Source organism: Prionailurus viverrinus, chromosome E3, assembly GCF_022837055.1.
Source record: "Prionailurus viverrinus isolate Anna chromosome E3, UM_Priviv_1.0, whole genome shotgun sequence".
Taxonomy (NCBI): domain Eukaryota; kingdom Metazoa; phylum Chordata; class Mammalia; order Carnivora; family Felidae; genus Prionailurus; species Prionailurus viverrinus.
This window is the reverse complement of record NC_062576.1, coordinates 10,222,942-10,241,701: the sequence shown is the minus strand read 5'-3', so window position 1 is coordinate 10,241,701 and position 18,760 is coordinate 10,222,942. Positions and strand designations below refer to the sequence as shown.

The 18,760-nt window shown below is 56.9% G+C and overlaps 2 protein-coding genes across 2 annotated transcripts in view; both read right to left on the bottom strand.

The window, feature by feature from the left end:
• Positions 1-427: 427 nt before the first annotated feature.
• On the bottom strand, positions 428-2,385 carry FZD9 (frizzled class receptor 9). Its single transcript, XM_047839124.1, has one exon. The coding sequence runs from the start codon at positions 2,383-2,385 to the stop codon at positions 610-612; it is 1,776 nt and encodes a 591-aa protein (XP_047695080.1). The 3' UTR covers positions 428-609.
• A 12,385-nt stretch (positions 2,386-14,770) lies between these two features.
• The window catches only part of FKBP6 (FKBP prolyl isomerase family member 6 (inactive)), a 65,766-nt gene continuing 61,776 nt past the window's right edge, over positions 14,771-18,760 (bottom strand). The window contains exons 9-10 of the transcript XR_007147858.1: positions 17,727-17,916; positions 14,771-14,913 (exon numbers count right to left, since the gene is read on the bottom strand). The gene's annotated coding sequence lies outside the window, so the exon portion shown is untranslated. The remainder of the gene's footprint in view (positions 14,914-17,726; positions 17,917-18,760) is intronic.

Genomic DNA, 18,760 nt, shown 5'->3' with positions numbered 1-18,760 from the left:
GGAACCCAGGACTCGGGCAAACAGGTTGCCCAAAAGAGCAAAGACTGGTGAGAGGGGACAACGCACACACACAGAATCTGGGACTTCTGCAAAGACAGCTGCTCCACAGGGACGTCCTCCTGACCGCAGGGGAGGCAGAGAATGGGGCTGGGGCCATGAGGCCAGCAGCCACCCAGCTCACCCCACCAGGGGGACTCCTACAGGACCCTCACTCTCTGACCTTACCCCCTTCCCAGCCCACAGAGGACTCAGCAGTGCCACACGGGGGTTTATTCCAGTCACAGCTTCCAGAGAAACTCAACAATAAATTACATCATTAAATAAACTCCCTGCTGGACCACGCCCCCTTCTGCCCCTCCTCCTCTCCACCTGCTCCCCCAGGACCCTGTGGGGACCTGGCCAAGCCCACCCCCTCCACTGGGCCACAGGGAGTGAGCCTCACTGGGTCTCTGTGAATGAGGGTGGAAGGAGAGGCTCCACGCCCTGGTCCTCGGCCCCTCGCACTCACTTGCCTGACCTTGACAGCTGGGCAGCTGCTAGTCAGCTGTCTCCTCCAGAGGGGGGGGGGTGCAGGAGGGGGCAACAGCCGCCCCACACAGGCCTGTGTCCCTAGAGGTGCGTGGGGTTCTCCAGAGAAGGGTCCGTCTTAGTCATGTGCAAGACCACGGTGGGGGCCTTATAGTGGCAATGGGTGCCACGGCCATAGCCCCCGGGAGCCCGGCAGGCCTTTGCCCGGGCCCGGCCAGCTGCCATCTTGCGGTGGCACAGGCTCTGCCAGGTCTGGAAAGTCTTGGAGCTCCACACCCAGACACCACTGGTGATGCCCACCACCAGCGACATGAAGATCTTGAGCATAAAGACAGCCACGGTGGGCACCGACCCCCCTTGTAGTGAGCAGTCCCTCCGGCCCCCGGGCATGGTGGCTGCCAGGCAGGGCTGCTCTGTGGCCCGAAGGCGCCAGAAGTCCATGTTGAGGCGTTCATAGACATAGCACACAATGACGCAGGTGGCAGGCACCGTGTAGAGGATGGAGAAGACCCCAATCTTGACCATGAGCTTCTCCAGCTTCTCCGTGTTGGTGCCGCCTGTCTTCATGATCTTGCGGATGTGGAAGAGGGCCACGAAGCCGGTCAGGAGGAAGCTGGTGCCCAGCACCAGGTAGCAGGAGAGGGGAACCAGCACAAAGCCCGTCAGCGCGGCCGCATCCATGCTGGCCACGTAGCAGAGCCCGGTCAGCTCGTCGCCCGCCACCTTGCGCAAGGTCAGGATAACGATGGTCTTGAGGGCCGGCAGGCCCCAGGCCGCCATGTGGAAGTAGCTGCCATGGGCCTCGATGGCCTCGTGGCCCCACTTCTTGCCGGCTGCCAGGAACCAGGTGAGTGTCAGCACCACCCACCACAGCGAGCTGGCCATGCCGAAGTAGTAGAGCAGCAGGAAGACGAGCGTGCAGCCCGTGTTCTCCAGCCCCTCCTGGATCACGTACAGTGCTCCCGCCTCCTGGTCGCACGCCACGCTCTGGGCGCCGGCCACCGCGCGGATGAGGAAGGCCAGCGAGTAGACGTTGTAGCACATGGACAGGAAGATGATGGGGCGCTCGGGGTACTGGAAGCGGTGGGGCTCCAGCAGGAAGGTGAGCACGGTGAAGGCCGTGGAGAAGAAGCACAGCGCCGACCACACGGCCATCCAGACGAGCGCGAAGTCCTTGTCGCGCCGCGACCAGAACACCTCGACGCCGGGCCCGCAGCGCGGCGCGCACGAGCGGCTCTTCTCCACGTACTGGAACTTCTCTGGGTTCTCGCAGGTGCCGCCGCCGCCCGGGCCTGAGGCGGGGTCGCCGGGGGGCCTCGCGGGCCGGGGCGCCACGGGCAGCATGCCCAGGCCCTTGTGGGGCTCCGCAGGGCCGGCCGTGGCGTTCTCGGGCGCCTCCATGCAGAGCGCGTGCGGGTCGTTGCGCGTGGGCAGCCGGGCGCAGTCCAGCGAGTCCGGCCAGCCGAAGTTGAACTGCTCCATGATGGGCGCGCAGCGCAGGCGCGCCTGCTCGCACATGGGCCGGCAGGCGGGGATGGGCGTCGAGACCTGGTCCGTGCACATGGGCGCGTACAACGAGCACAGGAAGAAGCGCAGGTGGCTGTGGCAGCCGTACTGCACGAGCGGCGCGAACTCGGCCAGCTCGGCGGCCGCCTCACCCTGCGACGTGTGGCCCAGCAGGTTGGGCATGCGGGTCAGGTTGTAGCCGATGCCGCGGCACATGGGGATCTCCACCGCCTGGCAGGGCGCCGGCCCGCGACCGCGCTCCGGATCGAAACGGCCGATCTCCAGCGCCGCGCCGCCCGCCGCCAGCAGCTGCCACAGCAGCAGCGCCCGGCGGAGCGGCGGCACGGCCATCCCGGGCGGCCCCGGCCGAGGGCGGGAGGGCGGCCCCGGCTCACTCGGGCCGCGCCGTCCGGCGCCCCCGTGCCCGCCCGCCACGTCGCGGGGCGCTGGCCATCGCCGAGCCGCCCGCGTGCGTCCGGGCGCCCCGGCAGCGCGCAGGGAAGCCGCCCGAGGGAGAGGAGGCGCCGAGCCCGCTGAGCCGCCACAGCCGCTGCCACTCGGGCGGCCGCGGAGCCAGAGCGGGCGCCGCCTCCCGGGGCCGCCGCTACAAGCCTCGGGGCGGGGCGCCTGGCGGACACGCCCAGAGGCGGGCCCTCCGCGCGCCGGGCACGCCCCCCGCCGGGCTTTAAAGGCGCCGCGTCTCGCCGCCGCGCCGGGGCATCCGCGTAGGCGAGTCCCGGCGGTATGGGCTGCACGTGCGCCCTGGACACGCGCGCTCACACTCGGTGCTTCCCCTTCCCTTGCTTTCCCCGCTCTCCCAGCGACTCATGTCGAAGTCGAAGACTTCCCCGCCCTCCACCCCGGCTCGCCTCTCTTTACCCCAGGCGGCAGACCATTGTTAGAGGCCTCCACGCGTTGGGAAGCCTCCGGCTTGTATTTCAGTGGCTTGTATTCCAGTGCTTCCTGTGCCTTCACCAGTTGTATGTGAGTTTGGGCTCTTCTCCCTCAGCCTCAGTTTCCTTTTCTGTAAAACAGGCAGATAGATAATCCTGTGAAAACAAGCACACATGCTGCATATGGGTCACGCTGCACACTTGACTTCATTGGTCTCTACTCCTCAATCCAGGTGGGGAAACTGAGGCTCAGAGGAGTGACATACCCACGGGTATGAAGCTATTAGGTGTTGCATTTGTTACTGTCTCCGAACTTATTTTTCTTGTTTTGTTTTCTTATTGTTTTTAAGATATTAATTTTTTTAAGTAATCTTAAATGAGTAAGGTCCGAACTTACAACCTCGAGATCAAGACTCATGTGCTCTACCAATTGCACCAGCCAGGCGCTCTCCCCATCCCCGTACTGGTTTCATAAGGTTGCGCGCTCCCCTGGGGGACACAGGGCCCCCCCCCCCCCGGGTGCCACCTTGCCACCTCTGGGACACCCTCAGAAAGTGCTTCCCTTAGAGCTGAAAGACTGGGCTTTTTATTGATTGATTATTTTTTAAAATTTATTTTTGGGAGAAGACAAGCAGGGGAGGGGCAGAGAGAAGGGGACAGAAGATCCAAAGTGGCTCTGTGGCTGACAGCAGCGAGCCCGATGTGGGGCTCGAACTCACGATCCGCAAGATCATGACCTGAGCCGAAGTTGGAGGCTCAACAGACCCCCCAGAGCGTCACCGAGGTGCTCCATGGACTCTGGGCTTTTTAAATCAAAGTATAATTGACACATAACCTCATACTAGTTTCACATGCACAGCATGACTCGCTGTTTGCGCACATTGGGAAATAATCAGCCCCCACGTCAAGTGGTCACCATCTGGCATGGTACACAGTTACACATTTTTTTTCACCAGTGATGAGAACTTCCAAGATTCACTCCCCACCGCCCGGCCAGTCCCCGGCAGAGCCCCGTTCTCCTTCCTGTGCCTGCAGAGCAGAGGGGCGATACACAGCAACGTCCCACGGGTACCTTAGGAGTCCACCTCATACCCTCCTCACCTAAACCTGAGAGCCATCAGGATGACATGAGACTGTTACCCCCCTGCTTCCATGGGCAGCTCCTCAACCACAGGGAGCGAGGAGGACCGTCCTCGTGGTACAGATGGGTTCACCAGTGCACAGTGAGGTATCTGTGACCCCCTACGGGTGTGGCTCAGTCCGCCCGTGACAATGAGTGACATCTGGAACTGCGACCCCTGAGCGGCCTACCCTGCCCCACCCTGCCTGGGATTGTTGGGGGCCACTTGGAGTCCCAGAGCACCTGTGTCTGCCCTGCCAGCTTCCCACCATGGCTCCCAGAGAAGCTCTGCAGGGAAACACAAATGCCACCCAGCAGACCACCCACGGGGCTCTGCTCTGGTCTGGGACTCACTTAGAGACTATGGTCCCACCCCCACCCCAGGCCCTGCCCCGTCTGTCCTCACCCCCTTGACTTAGACGTACCTGGAAAACTCAGACTCCACAGGTCCAGACGCACTAGCAGCTGCTCAGGGTGCTGAGAGATAGGCTGAGGGAGAGACCTGCCCTGCAGGGGGGCTGGGAGAGGGGCCCAGGACCTCCCATGAACGATGCAGGCCCTGGGCCAGGCACTTCACACAGTGGCCTTTCTAACCCTCCTAACAGTCTTGCAAGGACTTCTGTAACCATTTTACAGATGAGGAATTGAGGCACAGGAAACCCTAAATAATTTGCTGGGATTACACAGCTCGGAAGGATCAGGGTGGACGTTCAGGCTCTTCCACGGCATGAGGCTGCCTGTCACCAGCAGAGGAAGGGCACCTGCCCCTTGTGGCACGTGGTGGGGACTCAGGCTGGTGCACTCACACCGTGTAGAGACTTGCCTGCAGGGAAGGGAGAAGGAAAGGTGGGGGGGCGCTCTGTGTTGGGTGTGCACCCAGCCTTATGCTCTCGGAGTGGCCCCGTGAGATTGGGCATCTGTGGAGGGGCACACAGCCTTGTGGCCAGCGCATAGCGTGCACTCAGCCCACCTGAGCCACGACGGGTGCAGCTACAAGCTCCCGACCTTCCCAAGGAGGTACGGTATCTTGCAAAAAAAGGACCTGGCATTGACCCCCTGGTCAAGGATAACAGTTTCCCAAAATGTCAGCAGCAGCTTCCCATTGCCCAGGGTGAAGCCCACGCTCCTGGGGATGAAGCCCTTCCAGGCACAGCCCCCAACTCGCCTCTTCATTTCCTGCCGTGACTTCCCCCGCCCACTGTATCCCCCCCCCCCACCTCCCCACCCCCTCAATGGAAGCACCAAGCCACATCCTGCCATCATGCCTCCAATCTCCCCAGACCAGGATGCCTTTCTCTCCTACCCTGCTTGGCACAACCAGCCTCCAGCATCACCTCGCAGGGGCAGTCCCCCAGCCCAGCTCTCCTAGATGGGGCTGGAGGGTCTGCTCTGTGGGCCCAGGGTCCTTGTCCCCGCACTGTGCACTCACAGTTAGCCCTCCATCCATCCCCACTCCACCCTAATACCAGCAGCTGCTCGAGGACCTTGGGAACATTTTATTTCTCTGTGTGTCTGGCCTCCAGGAGGCAGAGGTGCATGAATGATAGCAGGGGCCCCGCGTCAGGGTGTGTGTAGGAGGTGGGGGCTCCAGAGGTGCCCCTCTGCTGGCAGCCGGACGGGGAGGCTGAGGCCGGTGGAGGCTTTTCCCACCACCAGCCCTGGCCTGGGAGCCAGGTTTTTTGTGCTCCCGTCCCCCAGCAGGGCGGAGAGGAGTCTGGGGGCCCTTCCTATGTAGCAATGGGGGAGAGGGCGCCCCAGGAGCTGGGGGATGCCTGGACTCTCACCATGGCAACAGCTGCTCCTGGGAAGCCAGAGGTGGGGGTGTGGAAGGGCCCCTCCCCCATGCAGATGCTGCCTGGAGAGAAGAGGCCTCTTGGGCCGCCTGCCCACCCACCCGGCTTTGTCACTCGATCTCCCTCTTTACAAAGGCAGAACAATACCCGAGGGCTCCCTGAAAGGGAGACTATGGACTGGGAGGAGGGGGATTACCATCAGTGCCCACCCCCATTCCTGCTTCACTGGGCAGAGGGGCCGGAGACAGGGGCGAGGGGGTAGTGGAACCCTCTCTCAGCTCCTCCCGGGAGAGGCCTTCCTTCCTGGGGGTCCTGCACACGTGGGAAGGGACACCTCCCCACCTGTGTCCCCCACGCCCCTTTTGTCACCCTCGCCTGCACTCCCAGAGGCCCTTCTTCCCACGGTCTCCCTGACTATGGCCACATATCACTCCCACTGGACACTTGCTGCCCTGCCCTTCCCCAGCTTGGCTCTGACCCTGCCTGCTCCAGGACACTCCCCTGCTGGATGGCCCTGGTGCCTGTAGCTGTGCCCTCTTCCCCACCAGCCTGGGTGTCTTGGGTGCCTGGCCTGGACAAGCTCCCATCAAAGTCTGTTGAATGAAAAGCACGTTGTAATGAGGAGGGGGCCGGAGATCTTTCTGGAAGAGCCTGAATGCAAATGGGGCTTGAGGGCGGGGGAAGGGTATTGATTGGGCCCTGGAGCACAGAGGTGTTTGTGGGAGTAAGCAGGCCCATCCCGCACCTTCTCCGGGTGTCCAGGTGCCAGGACACCCTTCCGGGGGGGCTGTCGCTGGTTGGGGAGGGCCCGCCAAGCTACAATGATGCCCCTGCTCCTGGGCAGGGGCAGGTGCAGAGTGACGCCACAGTCTGGGCAGGCAGAGGTGGACAGTGCTGGGACAGGGGAGGCAGGGGCAAGGTAAGTGTGTGCGTTCGCACTGGGACATGCAGGGGCCTGGTTGCTTGTGTGTGTGTGCACGCGTGCCTGTGCGTGGGGCAGGGCCAGTTGACATGCTCGGTGGTGCTCAGGGAATGGGCCTGCCTCCCTGAACCCTGGTTCTGACTCGATTTCCCTTTATGGGGGTGTCCAGGGCTGGCCTGGACTGTTCTATCCTTACTAAAGAAGAATTGTAAAAACTCCTTATTAGGGCATTTCCAGTTTTCACAACTGATCAGCATTAGAGGTGAGGAGAGAAGTGATCCTTTCCCCTCTCTTTACAAACCCAGCCCTCAGACAACCAACGTTAAGAGTTCAGGCACTTCTCAGGGTGCCTGGGTGGCTCAGTCGGATAAGCGTCCGACTTTGGCTTAGGTCATGATCTTGCAGTCGGTGAGTTTGAGCCCCACGTCAGGCTCTGTGCTGACAGCTCAGAGCCTGGAGCCTGTTTCAGATTCTGTGTCTCCCTCTCTCTCTGCCCCGCCCCCGCTTGTACTCGGTCTCTCTCTCAAAAATAAATAAACATTAAAAATTTTTTAAAAAAAGTTCAGACACCTCTTCTGATACTTTCTTACTTTGCAAACACATACATGCATAGTTTAGTCTTTTCTTAGCTTTTGTTTTACTGAAATGGAATTAATATTCCACATTTTACACCTCATTTTCCTCACCTAAAAATCTATCATGGATACAGATAGATGGATGGCTAGATGATTAAAATAAGCACAGCACAATGTCGATGGTGGAATCTACATTCTTGGTTCAACTTTCTGTTCATTTTAAAGTCTCATAATAAACTATTTGAAAATAATCTGTCACGAATGTCTTCCTGCGTCGGTACACAGGATCCAACCCATTACCCATTCTTCTTCTTTTTTTTAATTTTTAAAAATTTTTATTTATTTTTGAGAGAGAAACAGAGCACGAGCCGGGGAGGGGCAGAGAGAGAAGGAGACACAGAATCCGAAGCAGGCTCAGACCCGACTCGGGGCTCAAACTCACGGACCGTGAGATCATGACCTGAGCTGAAGTCAGACACTCAACTGACTGAGCCACCCAGGTGCCCTTAACCCATTCTTCTTAACTGTCACTCTGATTCCCACTGTGTGGAATTATTATAAATTATTTAGCTAATCCCCTTTAGATAGACATTTAGGTGGTTTCTGTTATGATTTCTATTACCATGCAGATAAATGAATATATGTATCTATATTCAGGGTCTGCAAAAGGTGGTCCACGGGCCAAATCTGGACCCGCTGCCTGTTTTTGTGAATAAAGTTTTACTGGAACAAAGTCATGCTCACTGGTTGACACAGAATCTGCAGTCTTTGAGCTACGATAGCAGAGGGAGTTGTGATAGAGGCTACATGGCCCACAAAGCAGAAAATAGTTACTATTTGGCCCTTTATAGAAAATGTTTGTCAAATGCTGAATGTACTTGTGCTTTTATTTTTATAGCATAGAGTCTGAGAACTTGTTAGATCAACGGGTATATGAGGTTTTTTTTACAGCATCATTGAGGTACATTATTGATGTGCAATTCACTATATTTAAAGTGTACAATTTTGGGGCATCTGGCTGGCTCAGTCGGTAGAGTGTGCAACTCTTGATCTCGGTGTTGTGAGTTTGAGCCCCACCTTGGGTGTAGAGACCACTTAAATAAAATCTTCAAAAAAATAAAGTGTACAATTTGATGACTTTTGACGTATGGATATACTTGTGGAATCATCACTGCAATCTACGCAGATAATGAGTATCTTCTGGTTAAAATGCAACTATCTTGCCGGGCACTAGCACATTCAAATGTTAATAACTAGTACATAACTGTTATATACAATAACTGGCCAGTATAGTGTGAAACGAACTTAAAAATAAGTCCTGGGGCGCCCGGGGGGCTCAGTTGGTTGAGCATCCCACTCTTGGTTTTGGCTCAGGTCATGATCTCACAGTTCATGGGATCAAGCCCTGCGTTGGGCTGTGGTCAGAGCCTGCTTGGGATTCTCTCTCTCCCTCTCTCTCTCTGCCCCTCCCCACTCTCCTTTTCTCGATATAAATAAGTACATTTTTTTTTAAAAAAGTGTATTTATTTTTGAGAGAGAGAGAGAGAGTGCGAGCAGGGGAGGGGCAGTGAGAGAGGGGGACAGAGGATCCCAAGCGGGCTCTGCGCTGACAGCAGAGAGCCCGATGCGGGGCTCGAACTCATGAACCATGAGATCGTGACCTGAGCCAAAGTCAGACACTTAACCGACTGAGCCACCCAGGCACCCCTAAATAAATAAACTTAAAAAAAAGTACCATATTTTAAGTATTCATTTACCTTTTTTTTTTTTTTTTTGGCGAGCTCTGTGCCCGAAGTGGGGCTCGAACTCAGGACCCGGAGATGATCAGGAGTCGCATGTTCTACCAACTGAGCCAGCTTGGCACCCCTAATTTATATCTTATGTGGTCCTCTTAACACCTTATGAGATGGCTCTTATTTTAGTTTTCATGGGCTTAGGGAGAGTTAAAGCTACTGGCTTAAGGGCAAGCAATAGTGCCAGGATTAAAAAAATAATAATCGTGAATATATTCTTCACCCCCAAAAGTTGTCTTGTACCTTCTCTCCCCTTCCCAGGTGCTGGACTGCGGTCAGTACAGTTTGGTTTGCATTTAGTTTACGTGAGTGGAATGTTAATGTGATTTTGTAGGAATCACATCTTTTGGCAGCAAATATTAACTGAGCACCTCCTTTGCGCCGGGAGCCTTTGCTCACACAGCACAGGCCGGGCTAGCCTGGCCGCCTGCTCTCTGGTGGCCCAGGGACAGCCCGAGTCGTAGATGGGAGAGCCACCACTGTGGTGTCAGCCGATTGCTGCGGTTAGAGAGACGCCAGGGTGCGTGTCAGAAGGTGATACATGAGCTGGGTCTCAAAGCTAAGTGGGAGCCAGGCAGAAGAGAGGGAAGGGTGTTCTAGACAGAGGGCACAGCCTTTGCAAAAGCTTTGGAGAGAAAAAGGCAGCAGCCTGCCAGGGTCCGTAGTGGAGGCTGGAAATCTGGGATTTACCGTTGGGCAACGGGGAGCCTGGGAAGATTTTAAGGGAGGGCATGCTATGGGGGGCAAAGGACAAGCGTGGGCTCTGCGGCAGGGGGCGGGTGCAGGCAGGGGCCCAAAGAGGTGACGAGTGCGAGTGTGTGAGTGTTGGAGAGGAAGGTGCTCTCACCGGGCCAAGGGAAGGGGAGAGGTATTTGAGGCAGAGGGTTGCAGAGCTATGAGCAGGAAGCAGGCCCTCTCAGCGCAGGGACTCTGGGGTTGCTGCCGGGAAGAGGCATCCCTCCTCTGGGGAGCCCCTCGTCCTGTGTCCAGCCCCAAGCCCTGCTGGGGCTACTGCAGCCACCCTGGGGCCAGGGCGGCCGGGAGGCGCCCGCGGCTACTGAAAGCCGCTTTTGTGCGGCAGCTCCAGCTCCTGTTTCGTTGACGTTGGAACCTGCTGCTTATTTATCCAACTTGAAGGGAAATTCAGCAGCAGCGGAGGGGAAAAAAATAACCTCAGCTGCCGAGCAGGGAGGAAGGAGGCCCCAGCCCGGCCCCTGCTGCCTCTGCCGCCCTGCCCAGCGCAGCCGGGGGCCTCGGGTCCAGGCCCACAGGCTGTCCCGGCAGCGGACGGGCCTCGTGCTCCCCAGCCCGGGTTCTCCCTTGGCTCCAGGGCCCGGGACCACCCCCCCTCTGAAGCTGCGGTCTGCAGGGCTGGCTTCTGGGGCTTCCCCAGGAAAAGTCACCTGCCTGTGGGGCAAGTGGGCCCTGACCACCAAGGGTCTCACCTCCTTACTCCGCCCCTGCCTGGGGAGGCTCCAGGCTGGACGGTCCTGAGCTCCTGAACGTGTTCTGGAGCCTTCCTCCTGCCCCGCCCCAGCCCCCGCCTCCGGGGCAGCCAGCATAGGAGCCTGGCTCTAGGCCACACTGGCCTCTCAAGGTGTGAGGGCAGAAGCCTGACAAGGCCTGTCAGATGCAGAAGCATGACCTTTAGCCACTCCGGACCGTGGCCTCCCTCAGCCAGGGACGGACGTGTGGAGGAAAAGGTGTGGACGCTGCCCCCAGCCCCCCCCCCCCCCTCTACGGCCCAGGGAGGGCCTCCCACTGCTTCACAGCCCAGACTGCCTCCCCTTCCAGGCTCCGACTCTTTCAGATTATGGTCCCAACCACTCCCTGTGTCCTGTGAGGCCCTTTCATACCCATGACCTTATTTGCCCCATTTTACAGATGAGGAAACTGAGGCTGAGTGGTCAGCTGGACCTTGGGCCAGACACTTGGCCTATGCCCTGCCTTACCTCTCTGCCTTAGGTCATCCCACCAGGGAGTCCCCGCGTCCATGGCCCTGTCACTGTGTCTCTCCCAGCTGCGGCACAGGCAAGGAGGATGTCCCTCCATCTTGGTCCCTCCCTGGTCCTCGCCGGTTGCTTGTCCTTCCTGGGTGTGCTCTGGGGAGAGGCAAGGGGAGCGTTATCCCACGAGAAGGACAGAAGCCCCCTTCCCATACGTCTTCTCCTGTGGCCTGTACTACCATTTCTGCAGGCATCCCCACCCTCCTGGGGCAAACCACACGTGGATCTTTGACACCTCTAGGCCGCACGCAGGATGGTTCAGAACACAGTTTCTGGATTCAGCTGCCTGGGTTCAAACCGTGCTCTGCACCTGTCATTTTAGCTAATCTGTGCAGCCTCCCTGGGCTTGGGCCACATCTTGGCTCAGGACAACCCTCTGCTGACTGTGGACTCTTCATCACCATTGCTTTCTGATTATTCTTTTTAAAGAGAAAGAAACAGAATATATATAATTTATAATCACACATATTTTAAAAACTAGCATTATGTTCTGTGCACACTTCCGAGTTTACTCAATAGAAAGTGAAATGGGGCGCCTGGCTGGCTCAGTTGGCAGACCGTGAGACTCTTGATCTCGGGGTCATGAGTTTGATCCCCATCTTGGGGGTAGAGATTACAAATGAATAAACTTTTTTAAAAAAAAGTGAAAATCCAGGGGCGCCTGGGTGGCTCAGTCGGTTGGGCAGCCGATTCGGTTCAGGTCATGATCTCGCGGTCCGTGGGTTCGAGCCCCGCATTGGGCTCTGTGCTGACAGCTCGGAGCCTGGAGCCTGTTTCAGATTTCCCTCTCTCTGACCCTCCCCCATTCATGCTCTGTCTCTCTCTGTCTCAAAAATAAATAAACGTTAAAAAAAAAATTTTTTTAAAAAATGAAAATCCAGGGGCACCTGGGTGGCTCATTTGGTTAAGCGTCCGACTTCGGCTCAGGTCATGATCTCATGGTTCGTGGGTTCGAACCCCACATTGGGCTCTGTGCTGACAGCTCGGAGCCCGGAGCCTGCTTTGGATTCTGTTTCTCCGTCTCTCTCTGTCCCTCCCCAGCTCATGCTCTCTCTCTCTCTCTCTCTCAAAAATAAACATTAAAACATTTTTTTAAAAAGTGAAAATTCACATTCTTCATGCCTTCTCTTCCCCCTCTCTGGAAGGTTCCCTGTTGGCAGTGGGAGGTGTGTCTATCCAGACTCAAAGACATTCTTACAGGTGAGTAAAATTGGGGTGCTTTTGTTTACTTATAATACTTTTGTGATTTTTTTTAAAAGGTAGCATTTTAAAAATTTATTTATTTATTTCGAGAGAGAAAGAGAGAGCATGGGAGGGGCAGAGATAGAGGGAGAGAGAATCCCAAGCAGACTCTGCACTGCCAGGGCAGAGCCCAACACAGGGCTCGAACCCACAAACCACGATATCATGACCTGAGCTGAAATTACGAGTCAGACTCTTAACCGACTCAGCCATCTAGGCACCTCACTTTTGTAATTTTTAAAATGATTTTTATTTTTAAGTAATCTCCACATCCAGCATGGGGCTCGAACTCATGACCCCGAGATCAAGAGTCACATGTTCCTCCAACTAAGCCAGCCAGGTGACCCAATACTTTTGTAATTAAAGTGATACATGCATATAGTTGTTTTTTGTGTTTTTTTTTTAACTGAGATATAATTTACGTTCAGATGCACAAGTCTTGCGTGTTCAGCTTGACCAATTAGTAACAAAGTGAATATGGGGGCGCCTGGGTGGCTCAGTCGGTTGAGCATCTGACTCTTGATTTTGGCTCAGGTCACGATCCCAGGGTTGTGGGCTCGAGCCCCACACTCAGCACAGAGCCTGCTTAACATTCTCTCTCCCTCTGCCCCTCTCCCCTGCTCGCATGCTCTCGCTCAAAAATAAAAAAGTTAAAAAACAAAAAAATCCCAAAGTGAACACGGCCCTGTGACCACCACCCAGATCAAGAAACAGAGCATGTGTGCTCCCCCCCCCGCCCCCCCCCCCCCCCCCCCCACCGAGGGCTGCTTCGTGTCCCCTTCCAGCCAGACGCTCTGCTGTTCTTGTTGCTTGTGTGTCAGCTCTGCTGCACCTGTTCTGGACCGTCTTATAAATGGGATCCTACGGTATTTGCTCTTTGTGTCTGGCTTCTTGCGCTCGGCGTGGTGTCTATGCGACTCCTCTGTGTCATTGTGAGTCTCTGTGATTTGTTTGCTCTTATTGCCGAGCGGGGCTCCACTGTATGGACATGGCACAGTTTGTTCTGGTGACCGACATCTGGGCCGTCTCCAGTTTGGGGCTTGCTTATAGATGGCACGTACATCTTATAGACTGAGTGTCTGTGTCCCCCCAAATTCCTGGGCCAAAATCCAACCCTCTGTGTGCAGGTAACGTAACGAGGTGGGGTCTTTGGCAGCTGACAGGTCATGAGGGTGGAGCCCCATGAGTGACACTAGCATGATTTTTGTTTGTTTAAGTAATCTCTATAGCCAATGTCTATAGCCAATCTCACGACCCTGAGATCAAGAGCTGCTCGCTCTTCTCACTGAGCCAGCCAGGCGTCCTGAGACTAGCGTCTTTATACAAGCTACGTGCACCAACGTGGTGAATCTTAAATCGTAAGGCTGAAAGAAGCCAGGGCCAGCAGAATACCTACTGTTTGTTTAGACAAAGCCTGGAAACCGGCGAAAGTAAATTAGATTGCTATTTAAAACAATTTTTTTTCAATACTTATTCATTTTTGAGAGACAGAGAGAGACAGGGGAGGGCAGAGAGAGAGAGAGAGAGAGAGAGAATCTGAGGCAGGCTCCAGGCTCTGAGCTGCCAGCACAGAGCTTGATGTGGGGCTCGAACCCATGAACCGTAAGGTCATGACCTGAGCTGAAGTCAGATGCTTAACCGACTGAGCCACCCAGGTGCCCCGGTTTGCTATTTTTGATAAATGTTACAGAAATGCAAAGCAGGTGACATCATAATTGGTAAGTAGATGTGGCAGTCATGCAGGGACCGGGAGTTGGTTACGTTCGGGAAGGGCAGGACGGGGCTCTGGGACCGGCAGTGAGTGTCCCTCTCTTGGCCGGGTGGCGTCACACAGGTGCTCATCTGATAACAAGTTTCAGTGCGAACACCTACATTTGGGGCACGTTTCTGTGTGTTAGGTTTTCCCACGGAAGAAGGAAAGAGGCACGAGAAGTATATGAAGGGAAATCCAAAAGTCCCCATCCCTCTCCCCACTGCAGGGTTGACATGGTGGGACTCACTCTGTTTCCTTCCGGAAACTTCTATGCACTCACCTCCCTCCATGCACATGTATACAGAACAACGGGTGTTTTCTTGTGTTCCCCTTCAAAGATGTAGGTACCATTCTGCAGCTTTTTTTTAACTGGATGGGTCTTGGGCCCTTTCAAAGCTCAGTCTGCCCCCTGAGTAACCGTGGCTCAGCATTTCACACAGCATGAAAATATTCTAGCTGGACTGGATGAGTAATAGTACCCACTGCGTGGGGTGTTTCCTCAGTTTCCTTACCTGGAAATGACAGGAGCTGTGAAAGGAGATTAACTTGAGGTTCAGATGGGTCCATACAGGAAGAGCCGCTCCTAATGGTGTGGGACACACGTCCGTGTCCCCAGCATCGGCTGCGCAGGACTCGTTGGTTTGAATGATTGCGAACGTGTCATTTGCTTTAATAGCTAGAAGGGCAGGTCCTCGTCTTTTTTCCTCTGGATCATCATCTTGGCTCCTTCTTGCTCACTTTCTCTTCTAGAAGAACTGTGTCATCTACTTCCTTAAGTAGTCCTATTGGATTTAGAGATTGCTTTATTGGAGTTATAGACTAATTTGGGGAAACTCACACTTTTACAATATCGAGCCCACCCATCTGGAAGCAGATTATCTCTCTTTATATTCTGGTCTTTTCCTTCCTTCGTTCCTCCCTTCCTCTCCTGCTTGCTTCATCCCATACACATTTACTGAGCACCTGCTATGGCCCACATCTGGGGACACAGTGAGGACACAGACCCAGTCCCGGCCGGAAAGGCTGATGATCCATTCGGAGATTAGTGCAGATAGGTACACGCGCGTGCGCACACACACACAGACACACACACAGACACAGACACACACACACACACACACACACACACACACATGCTGGGTGATGTGGGGCTGTGAGGGCCTGCAGGTGTGGGGGCACAGAGCCATGCCCCGAGTGGCAGGGTGGAGGGTGGTAACTTAGCTGGGAGGGGCAGTCCTAGGTGACTCCTGTACACATTTCTTGTCCCAGGTCTTTATCCCCATTCTGAGCCCCCTCAGACTCTCTTCCAGATGGAAGGACATGTTCATCCAAAAGCCCCACTGAGTGTTGGTGGGGGAGGTCCCCCCACATCCCTTGTCTCCCCACATCCCATCATTGGTGTGCTGGGGCCTAAGGGCAGGTGGGGCTGAGTGTGCAGGGCCCTGAGTGTCTTGACCCAGAAAGTAGTAGGAAGCCTCTGCAGAAGACTGTAGAGATGGGGTGCCATTCTCAGACCGGCACTCTGGGACCTGGGGGAGGGGGCTGTGGCCTGTCAGGGCTGCACGAATAGGGAGGAAGGGAGTATGCGGCTACAGACAGGGAGCCACGTGAATGAACGAATGAACGATCAGCCCCCATGGACACAGTCTGCTGGTAGGGAAGAGTCCAGAGCTGGGGAAGGGCCAGCCCTCCCCGAGTGCCCCCACGGTGACATCAACCTCCACACCGGCTTGGCCCTCATCAGCCAGGGCAGGGCTCTGACCACAGGACTCTCCAGCCTGCAGGCTTCTCCGCAGGGAGGCCTGAGGTTGGGCCAGCTGCCTGGCAGGAATTGGGACCAGGGAGGGGAGGCTAAGGGCAGGACGTCCCCACCACGGAGGGGTGGCATCTGCTTGGGAAGGGGAGGGGGCGCCGTGGCCAGGCGGCTCCTGGGTGTCTCGCCTGACCTGGCAGGTCGGTGCCAGGAGGGCCCTAGGCCATAGCAAGGGGCCGCCCCCTGCCCCGCATCCTTGCTGCGTCCGCTCCCAGGAGGGGTGGGGACACGGCAGCCCCTGGCCCGCCCCCGCACAGAAGCCCTTTCATGGACGGCTGGCTTGGAGCCCCACGCCTCCTTCCTGCCGGGCCCCCACGCAGATCCCCCTCTCTGGGCTCCCGCGGCAGGCCCAGGGTGGGGAGCAGCCGGGCACGGAGCACAATGTGGCTCCTTGTTCCCCAGCCCGGCCGAGCCTCCTGGAATTGGCCCATTTCCTGCCTGGGCCGTGGGGCCTTTTCCAAGGTAAATAAACAAATACAGAGAAGTTGGGGCCTGGGGTGGAAAGCGGGGTGTTGGGGTTTTCTTTCCGCCCCCAACCCCAACCCCATGGCCGTAGTTGCTGTGTGGCCGCAGGGGCAGAACAGAAGGCTGAGCCCCCACCCCTGAATTTTTTTGGCCCCAGAGAGAACAGGACCCACTGAAGATTCGGGCCTCCCAGTCTCCCCAGGTCCTGCCCTCACCCAGGGCTGCCCCCAGAGAGGAAGCAAGGAGCCAGGGACCCCCGGCAGGGGTTCCCAGGCAGGGGACAGGCAGCGGAGGTGTGGAAAGAGCTCTGCAGTGGATGGCTGTCCCCGGGCTCCTGTGCCCTCTGTGCCACCTCGAGGGGCTGTGTCCTTGGGGAAGGAAATGGCCTCCAGCTGCAGAAAGGGCTGGCGGGGGTGGGGGTGCGGTGCCTGGAGGGCTGCAAGCCCCTCGCTGGGCTGCCTGACCTGGACAAGTCACAGCTCCCAGGATTGGGGGGAAGGAGACTCAGGGCCCGTGCCCCAGTGGTCCTGGTTCTTTCGTCCAGATGTGAGGGGAGGGGAGTGGCAAGAGCAGTCCCTGCCTCCCCCAGCATCCCCCCCCCACCGACACACACACGTGCAGGCTGAGCCCACCTTGAGCTGTGGGGATGAGAAGGACACAGAGCAGGGAGTGGGGGCTGCACGCAACCCCTCGCACTCCTCCCCACCCCGTCTTCTGCCTGCTCCCACCTGGTGCCCATAGAGAAGGCCCATCGGGTGGCACCTACTTCCTGAAACCCATCCTTCACATTTGCTTCCACAACCTCAGGCCCCGAATCTTGCCTTCCTTCATTTATGTTCCCTTAAAAGACATATACCCCACAGCACAGCATGCCTGATGCCAATGGGGAGCCCCCTGGGGTGCGCGAGGCATGGTCCACTCCACCTGCGGGTCTGGAAGTCTCCCCAGGAGGGCCGAGATGGGGGAAGCAGACAAGTGATAAGGTCCCTGCCCACTCGGAGCTTCCGTTCCAGAGTCCTCCGAAAAGGCATTTGGTTCCCTGACCTTGACCTGCCTGTGCTGGGTGTGCCTCAAACTTTCCCATTACTTCCGAATGCTGGCAGGGCAGCACCTTCCCCACCGCCCCCACCCCCAACCCCCCAAGGACCTCTCTCATTTGTACGAGGTGGCTGCCAAATTCCCATTTCCCACCCAGCCTGCCCTCCGAGTCCCGACATCCAACTGAGTGCCTGGCATGTGTCTCTGCTAGGACAGCCCACGCACACAACAACTAGAACAGGGTTCTTGTCTTTCCCTCACCCCCACCTCCCCCTCTACCTCTCTTCTTGTCCTCACTGCAGCCGGTGACGTCACATCCAGCCAGGGGTTTGTGCTCAGAAACCTGGGAATACTTGGATTCCCAACGCCCAGTTCATCATCAGCCAGTCCAGGGAATATCCTGAATCCCTTCCGTTCATTGTAATCACACCACCTTATTGGACGTGGTTCGTTTGCCCAACGAATTACTCTGTAATAAGCAGACAACAGACCCTTTAGGGACAGATGGATTTTTCTCTCTGACATATTGACTTCAGCCCGGTACCATGCGGACACGTTCAGACTAGTGGAGCTCAGTCTGAAGTTGGGGCTCCATCTGTTCTCAGGGTGTGTGGCTCTGAGGCCGGTCCGGGTGTCCACCATCTGTGGCTGGGCCCTCCTCTCCCCCGTGTGCGGGGACCAGTCCTCCCGACAGGGTCACCAGGAGAGGAAGAGGTAGGGGAGCTCCGCCCAGGAGGGGCCCAGCACGCTGTCAACGTCCCTGCTAGCAATGAGGTTGGCTACAAAGAGGGTCTCGTGTAAGTCAGTGCCCTGGAGAGCCGGGGCGAGCTGACCCTCCATGGCTGAAGCAATAATGCCCGGGCTGTGTGTCCGGGCCAGGCCGGATAAGGTTCTAGGCAGCGGAATCTACACTCTCCTGACGCGCCTGTTCCCTCCTGTCCGCAGCCCCGACACCTGGGCACATCACCCGCAGCCCTGGTCTGAGGCCCCCACCTCCACTCCACAGAGCGGATCTCCCACCGCCCAGCACTGCTTTTGGCATAGTCCAGGTACGTGGCCACCTTGCCTGCTCTTGGCCTCGACTGACCCTCACCACCTTGCCATTCCGGGGCGGGCACGAGGGGGCGGAATGACAGGAGAGGGCAGGACTGCGATTTAGAATCACCCCCGCCCTGCATAAACCCACCAGACCCCATGATGAATCGAACTTCACAAAGGACCAGGAGGGTAAAGACACAGAGTCCCTGAGGAGCATGCTGCTGGGCTGGAGAGACAGGAGTCTAGACGGTGCTGACCCTGGGGTGAATCTGAGT